The following is an 11,040-nucleotide window of genomic DNA, read 5'->3' as shown; positions in this document are numbered from 1 at the left end:
TGTGTTTTCTGCTGTTCGATTAATCCATAACAACACTGAAAGGTCAAAGATCGTAACATTTTTTGGGGTGGATTTCAATTCTTGTATTTTGCTGTTGGTCAACAAGGTATACCAACCATGGGTTGTTGTTGTCCTCATCCAAATGTCCGCACATGACAGTAGTCGAAGACTTTGTGTGTGTGTGTGTGTGTGTGTGTGTGTGTGTGTGTGTGTGTGTGTGTGTGTGTGTGTGTGTGTGTGTGTGTGTGTGTGTGTGTGTGTGTGTGTGTGTGTGTGTGTGTGTGTGTGTGTGTGTGTGTGTGTGTGTGTGTGTGTGTGTGTTATTGTTTTTATGTGCGAGAAAAAGAGAGTAAGAGTGTGTGAATATGTTTTTTCACTCAGGAGAATACTGGGGCTTATTGATTATAAAATCTGATTAAATGACCTGACCGTAAGATACTACCTTTGCCTTTTTTGTACTTGAATGTGTTCATCATCTCTATTTGTTTTTAGAAACATTACCTTCATTGCATCAACTACATTTGGTCAAACTCTGAATTTATCAAAATGCTCCTGCAACTTGATATAAAGGATGAAGTGTATAAATGACCTGATTGTGCCCTCCCAGGTTTTCGAAACAAAATCATGAATACACTTTATTAAGTAGTACGGGAAAAGGCTGACTCAGTTAAAAAGCAAAAAAAAATCAAATCTAAAATCCAAATTCTCCCACTGAAAACAGAGATATTGTTCTTTTGTAGTTTCTCCCTGTAGATGATAAAGAAATCGCTGCTGACGCTGACACTTTTTATTTACAAAGTCGAGATACAGCATCAATCCAGGTTAGCCATGGTACCTGGGAGAGTCACAAGTCGAACAAAGAAAGAGACTGGTATTTATACAGCATTGGTCAAGCAACATCTGAACATTTACATCCTTATTTGGGCTTAGGTCAACTAATGTCATTCAGGTCAGCGTCTTCTCCTACATCCTGCCCTTGTTGAGTCGCTGGGGAAAGTTGTTGATCCGTGTTTTATGGTGGCTTTTATCTCCCCACTTTAATTGCTTTATCTGGGCCGAGTGTGGATCTCGTCAGGTTTGCTCTACAGGACTATTGTCTCGACATGGTTTGGCGAGAGTAAATAGTACGCTTTTAGACTTGCTACTTCCCATCGGTCAGATGATGGGAGGAGGATTGGTTACCTCTCCTACTGGAGTACTGACCCACTCAGGCTCTCACCCTGTGGTCTCTGGTTCTATCAGCAGGGTTCAGATCCTTCGTCTATGTTTAACCTCTCTGGTTAGTGGAAGATCTGGGGAGAATGTTCTTACCTTGTGGGATCCTGTTGCTCCTCCGGATTGGTGCCCGTAGGTGAAGAAATAGTAAACTAGTCTTATTTAGTGTAAATCTTACAATGGCAGACTTCCTTTTATTGAGTTTTAAAAATACACAACAATTAATCCAATAATTGGTTATAGATATTCTAAATCCCTCCTGGGTGTAAGCTCATATCTTCTTATTTAAGCTGCTTGTCTCTCTCATATGTGAGGCTCTGAAGGTTCAAGACGAACTGCTCAGGAGAAAAAAGTCTATGCTGCTCTGACTCTATCACTATAGATACTGTTGCAACGTGAGTACAAATATGTCATAATAATTTCCATAAAACTGTTACAGGGGCAGGGTGGTTTTTGACAACCCTTCTATGTTAGACAGAACTGGGTGGTTTATGATGACCATTTTATAAATCATCATTACACAAGCAAAAATAAGCATTCAAGCGTGAACGAATATGGACTTCCTCTTCTGTTGCACTTCCTCTTTTCTCTGGCAGTTGGTAGTGGTGGTGGTTGCGTTATCAAGTGAGGCAGGCCAGATGACAGTTCATTTTGAGATCTCTCAACACCTTCCTTATGTTTCCTCAGGACACATGACCTCAAAGTTTACAATTCACTGTGGGGTGACTTCCTTATCTCCTCCTGTGTATCCTAAGGGTCATCATCTGTTTTACTCATGACTTAGACCCTAACAATACCAAATTGTTATCCTTCACGTTCCCTTCACGACCACTAATAATGTCTTCGTTAAGAAACCCAATCAAAAAAGGACGAACTAGGGGCGGCTGTGGATCAGTGGGTAGAGTCATCGTCTGTCATGATCCCCAGCTCCTGCGAGCAACATGTCCGAAATGTCCTTGGGCAAGACACTTAACCCTGACTTACTCCCCCTGCTCTGTCAGGTTGTATGCAGTTCGCTGCTCCTGTGGTTGAACGCTTGGTGTGCTAATTCCCCCACATGGACAAATAGAGTTTCTGAGGAACCAAGTGCCTGAACTCTACATTTTTTCAAAAGTTTCGATCGTCAGAGACTAAGTCCCCAAAAGGGGAATTTTTTGTTCAGAGGGGGGTCAGTTGGCCGGAGCCAAAAAGATTCCCGATCAACATTTTCAAAGCCTTTTTATAGCCAATCGGTCTTTTTGTCTCAAATTTTCGAAAAACCACCTGTCTGAGTGAGGGTGCGTGTGTGTGTGTGTGTGTGTTTGTTTGTCTGTAAGTGGGTGAAGAGATGCATCAAGAGATCACTGATGTCATCTTCAGGTCACATACGTCTTGTGTTTGTATATATGTGTGTGTGTGTGTGTGTACATGTGCACGTTAATGTGTAATTGTAAGTGTATACTTTGTGTAAGTGTGTTCAATGCTGCAGGTGCACTCGCCTTTGTGCTTAGGTCACATTCACACCTCGATGCCTCTTAAAGGTCACATATCTAAACACCGCTCACCCAGAAGTCACCATAAGCTTCTCGTAAGTTCAAACCGGTACAAACCGGCACATCTCAAAACCACACGCTATCATAGCTTGTGGTTCATCGCTGCATACGGTTTACCAGAACATTGTCAGGGTTACATCATCAATTAAAACAAAAGAAAAAAGAAAAAGACGATGCTTGCAAGAACATGAGATTACGTATGAGCAAACGAAAGCAGTTATGATTATATGATAGGTTGAAATGGATTAAATGATCATCAAAATACAGAAATTGCAAAACAAACTCACCAAATTGCCTAATCTTTTCTAGCATTTTCAACATCAGATTCTTTAATGTTAACCCTAAGAACACTAACTACTTTACTGAAGAATTTACTTCACTTTTAATGCCATGCATTATTCTTTGTCGATGTAGACCTCGACTTGTTATCTACAGTCTTGAGCCTAAACCAACTATGACTCAAGTGACATCACTTGAGGTAATTTCGCATAGAGGCATCCTTTTGACCTGAAAATACATCTAAATATGTAAAATTGATTTTGGTTTCCCTTTAACAATAGCAGATCAAACAAGAACTGTTTTCTTTTATGGAATTAGGACAGCACTCTCCCAAACATCTTCCTCACCCTCTAAATTATCTGAAGACAGGGGCCCTGGAGTAAAACATTCCAATGTGGGGGTAGCTTTCTTAGATTTATGTATTTCTTTTTTGTTTTTTTTTGTTTTTGGCCTTTAATGATAGAGGGAGGAAGGTGGATAGAGTCGGAAAGGGGGGAGAGAGTGGGGAGAGGCATGCGGGAAATGGGCCACAGGCCGGACACGAACCCGGGCCGCCCGCGCGCGAGGACTGAGCCTCAATACGTGGGGTCGCGGGCACTGCCGCTGCGCCACCGGCGACCCCAGATTTATGTATTTCTGTCGGTTTTTTTGTTTTGTTTTTTACAAAGACAAGAAAACTATCAACCCAGAGAGGGAGAGAGAGAGAGAAACAGACAGACAGACTCTGGCATTTATATAGCTGGGTCCTGGTCTTTGTCTGTTGCTGGGTCCTGGGCTGATAATGGGCTTACAGCTACTAGACCTGACTCCACATGCATCTCGCTGGTTCCTTCTGTAGTTTCTTTGTCTTGGGAGATGATATGCAGGTGATGAAGAAATGGCTGCTGACAATGACTTGCTTTTATAATGTTTATTCACAAACACAGTACAGCATCAATCCAGGATTTCCATGGCACCTGGGAGAGTCACCAGCATATTGTGGACCCTCTCGAAGGAGACTGGTATTTATAAGGAACTGGTCAATGCCATACAAGAACATCTGTGTCCTTATTTGGACATACAGTAGGTCAACAACTGGCATTCAGGTCAACACCAAATCCCCACAACATGCCTTTATCTTATCTGGACATTGCAGAGACATGGGGATAACCGCTTTTGTTCTATCCCTTACTATGCATCCAATGGGTAAACCTCTTCATTAAAAGCAAACAATACCTAGCTGTTACATTACACATTCCAAAGGAAAGAATATTGCCGGAGGAGCCCAGGCCGAGGACGTCTCCACTGAGTGAGACTGTGTTATCGCAATGTTATCAGCGAACTCTGAGAGGCGCCAAGGTTGTCTCCGCAGCACACACAGTGTTTTCGCCGGCTATTGTGATTGAGAACATTCTGACCTGAGCGAGCCCGGGGAAGCCAGGCACACACGCACACACAAACATATGATGCACGCTCCTTGCACACACCCGCCTTCCAACTCCCCCCCCAAAACACTAATTGCTTAGCTAAAAGTTCACATAATTGTCTATACCACACTATAATTCACTTCACTTCTACTGTTCTTTCTCTCTCCTCTCTTCTTGTCTCTGTCCCTTCAACCTCTTCATCTCTCTCTCCTGTCTCATCCTCTGTTGAATTTTTAAAATCAAAAGCTAAAGCACACAACTGAGTCATGATTACTGTAACTGTGGTGCCATGTTGAGTCACATTATTACTTATCCATTCAAATAATATTGTTGGTGGATGAATTCATACTGTGACAGACGATGGCCTTGAAATATTCTGATTCATTGCATGTCCTTTCATTTTTCCAGCCTTGGCTACAATTTACATCTCTAATGTGTATTCGTTGCATCTGTAGACTCGTTCATGATGTTTGTCATTCATTCTTATTTCAATTCTCACCTTTCCTCCTCTGATCATCCTCTGCCTTTCTTGCTGCAACAAATGATAATTTGATTAGGCTAATGCAGCCTCTTAACACTGCGCTGCATCTTTCCTCCGATTCATTGAATTGCTGTTCTAAGACTAAACCTGCAATCATGTCGCGACTGTGTTTACTTTCTGTTTTAATTAAACGAAACTTAAGGAGAAAATACCGCTGTTGTAGACAAAAAAAAACAAAAAACGAAAAATTAACATAGAAAGTAGTTTGATTTACTAAACCTGAACAAAGTGTGAAAAAGTAACTAACAACACATTTGGCTGACTTGGCTTCCTTTACCCACTGACAGCCTCAGAGGTATCCCAGCGCGTGTGGTCAAACCGAAGGGGGCGGAGTGATCGACAACTTCTTCTATTAAAGTCCTCCAGCTGCACGCAATCAAATAAACTTTTGAGACAGAGGAGGACTAACAAAAGTGCTGCTGAGATCGATGTGGGCGATTTGCCGACATATCTGGTCGCGTTTTTCCAGTTGCCATGATTGGAGCAGCAAGGTTTTATCTTGTGTCGACTCTACAGTCTTCACTCGGGTTATCTTTCCGCTGAGAAGAATCGAGTGCTTTTTTTTTTCTCAACGTCGAGATAACGTTTGACGATGGAGAACATCAGCTTGAGCTGCCAGGTAAGTGAATATGTCTGAGCTAGATATTTAAAAAGTGTGTAACGACAAACTTATGTGCGAAATCAACGAAATGTTTGACATTGATGAGTTTGTTTCCGACCAAACCAAACTGTCATGTGTTTTTATATTTCTCTTACTGCTGTATGTAGTCCTTGTATGGTTTGAACCTTTTGAATGTTTTAGGAATTTCATGTCTCTATTCAGTTAAGTCATTTTATATTTTGTCTTACTGTTTCTTATTTTATTTTTTTTAATTAAAACTTGTTTTTAATTTAAAGGTGTCCCCCCCCCCCCCCCCCCCCCCCCAACCACACGCACACACGCACACACTTTGTTTTTGTTTTTTGGCGGGAGGGCTTGGGATCATCTCCCAGAACATTTTGAATGAAGTAGATTCAGTTTCCCATATTCTGGTGCATTCAAACAAGGTTTTAGAGGTTACTTGGCTCCCTCCTTCATTGTATTTCCCAGCAGTCAATCACTGACTACACAGCAGTATGTTCTGGTGCAAGGCACGGAGGACTGGACAATGAAGACTCTTTTTTTGGCAATTTATTCTGTATACCAAGACAGCAAAAGATGAGGATTTCAAAAAATTATAAAGTAAATTTGAAAAAAAAAAAAGTTATGGAATATAAATGCATTGCATTAAGTTACATAAACTCTATAGAGGCTTGCTTTGGTGTATGTGTGAGGTGCTGATGTGTATAGACGAAACCAGGAAAACGCCTTGTGGCTTTCTATTAATGTGGGTATTGGCTTACCGATAAAGTGGAGCGGATTTGATTGTGAAGCAATGGAAAGAGCGCTGAAAAAATACACGAGATGCAAAACCCAAGAGGAGAATTAACACTGATAGACGACAGTATTGACAGGAAATTCACGTAGCTCTGGAAATATTTAAGTGTGGTGAGGCTTCTGAATTTACTGAAACAAAACGATCAGCGGCTAAATGCACTGCTCCGCGTTTAAATCTGAGTCCATTGAGTTTCTTAAGGACAAGTGCTTATGCAAGAAAGATTTAAAATCTGAAAACATCTGCTTCTCCTCAAGTTACACTCAATCAAAGAGATATCCTGGCAAAATATCTTGTTGAAACCAAATGATGTTCAGGGAGTTCTGACTCCATACTAGGACATAGATATTTAAAAGATTTTCATATAAATATGACTGCATTTCCTTTGCTCGGGGCAGATGATCGCAAGTCTGTTTGATGCTGATATTTCGTAAACAAATGATTCTGCAGGCAAGTCAGTGTCAACATAGATTCCTTGATCATCAACACACATCATCTGGGAAACTCCAGTGGCCAAAGAAATGAATCAATAGATTCAAGTTTCTGTCCCAGGGCAGTGCTGCCAGAATGGCTACGAAACACCTTCATGTGTTTCGGAGATGTTATGGTGGAGACATTTGTTGCTGCTCATATTCATGAGCTGTGCTTACTGTGAAGTCCAGTGCATGGGGTTAACCTTACCTCAATTGATTATGCTGTTCACCTGAATGTAGGAAACTGTTCACTACTTTGTTGGGGTTTTTTGTTTGTTGATCAAGTGATGAGCCGATTAATTGGTTTGGTAATACAGATAACTATTATGCTTACAAAACATGTGACCATCTGGAAAATTAATGACATAACTACCTGCACTGTCAGATGCAATAAGAGAATGGTCAAAATGATGTCTCTGGTGTGTCCACTGACATTTAAAGTTGATGGTGTGGCCCATTTTAAATTACCGTATTTTCCGCACTATAAGGCGCTATAAAGCTGGCCATGCGCCTTATAATCCGGTGCGCCTTATATATGGATCAATATTGAGCCGCAACAGGTCTCGCAACTACGGTAAGCAGCCGCCGACTCAATTTTCCCCCGTAGAAGAAGTAGTGCGCGATGCATGCTGGGATATATAAAACGGCGTTTCATTTCCATTTGTGTGTTTGTGTAAAGACCCTGAAATGGCTCCTATTAAGAGACACGCTTACAACGCAGAGTTTAAACTCAAGGCGATCAGTCACGCAGTAGAACACGGGAATAGAGCAGCAGCGAGAGAGTTTGACATTAACGAATCAATGGTGCGGAAGTGGAGGAAGCAAGAGGATGAGCTGCGCCAAGTAAAGAAGACTAAACGGAGTTTCCACGCAGCACCGTCCAATGGATGCATAACGTAACCCAAGCCTCTACTGTAGCGCCTTATAATGCGGTGCACCTTATATATGGGAAAAGTTTTAAAATATGTCATTCATTGAAGGTGCGCCCTATAATACGGTGCGCCTTATAGTGCGGAAAATACGGTACTTGCATGCTCTCTGAAAATGTTTTAGATCATCCTTGAAATGTCTCCTTTTTTTTTCTTTTCTTTTTTTATACACTTGTGTAATTCATTGTATATTGATGACTGTTCAAAACCTCTTATTAGACTTTAGCTTTTAGTGTAAACAAGAACGCTCTTCAACAGAAAATCTAATCTACAATAAGTGTCAGTGTTACCTGGCAATTTCTATGACATCTATAGCGAAGACACCATGAGGACAGCTGGCATCCACTGCATGAAATATCCAACCCAACCTGCGGACTCTCACTCCCCTTATAAGAGCATTCAGAAGAAAACCAAGCTAAGGAGATGTCACAATTGCAAGATGTCTGCTCCATCTGCCGGACCTACATGCTGCTTCTTACAGACATTTTTTTTTTTTTTAAATTATTTAATTGTGGGGCTTTTTGTGCCTCTGCTGTAGAGCTGGGACAGTGGATAGTCGGAAACCAGGGCGAGCGAGTGTGGAAGGAGCAACAGGTTGTACTGGACCTGGGCCGCCCCCCTTGGAGGACGACAGCCTCCACACATGGGGCACACACACCCCAGGACATGTTTTTGATCAACTTTTGCAATAATTGGTTCACAGAATTTGAGTACATTACTCTTCTTGTCAAGAAATATTATGTATTTTTTGATTAATAGATACTATTTAGGTTACTATGGCTAACATTCAATCAGGAGAGTAAAGAGACGAGGGCAATTGTTGGCCCAAAACACTTTCAATTAAATGAAGAAAACCCAGAAAATTCTGAAATGAGGCCAATTCAAAACTATAAAAATTGTGATTGGAGAGGAAAAACAAGGCATGACAGCTAGTTGTGCACAAATGTGAATATCACGATTCACAAGTGCATATTGAACTGTGGCTGTCCATACCAAAAGGTTTAATATTATATTGAATGTTCTTGCATCCATTGTCATGTTAATGTGAAAATGTTATATAAATGATCAAAAATACAAACGAGTAAAATGCATGCACAAGAAAAATGCTGCAAATTTGGTCATCACAACGGAAGTGTTCTATAGGCCTGTAGGGGTGCTTGGTACAACATGCTTGTTACTCATGTGAGAGAGATGAGGTAGTGAAATATTGGATTAGGGCACCATAACAATATACACCAGAGTGGAGTCTCTGTTGACCATGCACTGTTGACTATGGAGATAAAACTCAACTTTATAAAATGAGGCAAAAGGTCTAATTTAAGTTGGAAAGTGGTTGCTGATGTGCAGATAGCTTTGCTAAGTGTAGCTTCTCTTAAGGAAGGACCTGGTCCTGTTAGCAGCTTGGGGTACTAACCCATTTTTATACTCCTTGGCACAGTTGATATTTGGTCCTTGAACTAACACTGGAAATGTATATGGTTGGGAGTGTTAAGCTTTATATTAAATAGTCACTTCAATTTGTAAACACCCCCTCTGAATTTGACTTTGTAAAAGGGCTTTCCTGTCAAAGTCAATTATTTGACCATCGGTTAAGAAGGGCTCTTGTTGGTTTTTATTTTCAAAGTTGAATTTTTGGGGCCTTTTGAGTATGTGAGAACTAATACACGTTTGCTCTGACACTCGGAGCAGAGCCAAAGACTCGAAGACAACGAGGTGCTGGCTTCCCTGAAAACAATCCAGTTGCCAGTATGTTCTCCTAAGCTTCTGTTCCAGGCGCCCCCACTTGATACGGAAATTTTGGATGCACCTCAGTTTGACAGCATTTTCTTTTTTTAAATAAGCCTTGTGACAAAAAAATGTGGTAAAACTAGTAGAAATATTGGAGATGCTTTAAAAAAAGGAGTTGTTAGTATGCAGAAAGGTTTAAGGAGCTATGCCCAGCTAGATAAACACTGACTGAAACTGTTGTTGCCATGACATGGCAATTTGTGTGCGAGAGAGAGAGAGCGCGCTCACCGCACTGTAGTGTAATCTGAAGATGCCTGGGGTCCAATGGTCCCTTCTGGTATTTTTAACAATAAAAGTTACATGCACTGTTAAATAACAATTCTATTTTCATTGTCACAACAATCGTTTTTTTCAATGGCAATGTAACCAAATCTAAGCCACTCAGGCGTGAACAAGTGTAAAAAAAGTGAAATAATTGTTATTGTGAAATAATAATTGTAGATGTGACATTGTCACACAATTTCCCATCTACAGTTCCATAACATCAGCAATCAAAGGCAAACCTTATTCAAAAGTTGAATACAATCAGTGCCATAAGTCCAAGTGCATATAACTGTTATTTTGGCTTTTCACTGTTAATAATATGTTTTATTTATGGATGCCTTTCAAAAAGGACACCTTACAAGCAGAGTTAAAAAGATAATATAATGCTGCAGCATTCTGAACCAGTTGGAGTTTATGTAGGGACTTTTGGGGGAGAGAAGGGAGTTACAGTAATATATTGGCCTCCCTGCTCCAGGGCCTGATCAACAAATGGATGCCAGTCTAAGGAGGAGGATGGAATGGGAGATGGTGTCAGAAGCTGCAGGTCAAGGAGGATGAGGATGGATAGGAGTCCGGAGTCTGCTGACATTATTAAAAGATTTGACCATTAAAACACAAAGTATCAGTTTCACTCCACCCTGGAGCTCCAATTCCAAAGCTTGCATCTTCACCCCCGTCATATGAAAGAAAGGCCAATTCGCTACACAACTATTCGTCTGATCAGATTGACTAAGAAACAGGTAACCTACTGACAATAATATGAAAGGGGATAGCCTGTCAGCAGAAGCCATGTCTGGTTTGAGGTCAGTAGTTGAGATTCGTAAAATGTCAGGTGGATATCACTTAGTCTTGACCTCAAGCAAGTTTGTTAATGTTCCTGACATGAAATGTCTGGGTAGTCATCGATGATGTGCAGATGAATAAGGAATCTCTGCTGACACTGACTGACTTGTATCATTTTTAAAGTTTATTTACAAAAAAGAACAGCATCCACCAGGCTTGCTGTGGATTCATTTGGGAGAGATATAAAGCCAATAATAATTTCTACCAAGCATAGACGGAGACTTTTATTTATACAGCATTGCTGAAAGCAACACAAGTTGTACTCGGGTCAGCAGGATGTTTCCCATACATCCTGCTCTACTCGGGAAAAGATTGTGGAAGAAGCTGAACCACCCCAAGAACAAAGATGGCCCCA

The 11,040-nt window shown here is 40.9% G+C and overlaps 1 protein-coding gene and 1 long non-coding RNA gene across 4 annotated transcripts in view; both read left to right on the top strand.

The window, feature by feature from the left end:
* The window catches only part of LOC306839840, a 102,912-nt gene extending 102,474 nt beyond the window's left edge, over positions 1-438 (top strand). Inside the window, exon 2 of the long non-coding RNA XR_013781265.1 lies at positions 169-438. This is a non-coding gene — a long non-coding RNA (uncharacterized lncRNA). The remainder of the gene's footprint in view (positions 1-168) is intronic.
* A 5,027-nt stretch (positions 439-5,465) lies between these two features.
* LOC306839327 (uncharacterized protein) overlaps positions 5,466-11,040 on the top strand; it is a 43,010-nt gene continuing 37,435 nt past the window's right edge. For all 3 annotated transcript variants that reach the window (XM_079367954.1, XM_079367955.1, XM_079367953.1), the window contains exon 1: positions 5,466-5,592. In XM_079367954.1, coding sequence (XP_079224080.1) covers positions 5,566-5,592 — 27 coding nt within the window. In that variant the 5' untranslated portion in view covers positions 5,466-5,565. The remainder of the gene's footprint in view (positions 5,593-11,040) is intronic.

The sequence above is a fragment of the Symphodus melops genome, assembly GCF_947650265.1.
Source record: "Symphodus melops genome assembly, chromosome: 18".
Classification (NCBI taxonomy): Eukaryota; Metazoa; Chordata; class Actinopteri; order Labriformes; family Labridae; genus Symphodus; species Symphodus melops.
This window is presented reverse-complemented; position numbering and strand designations above follow the sequence as displayed.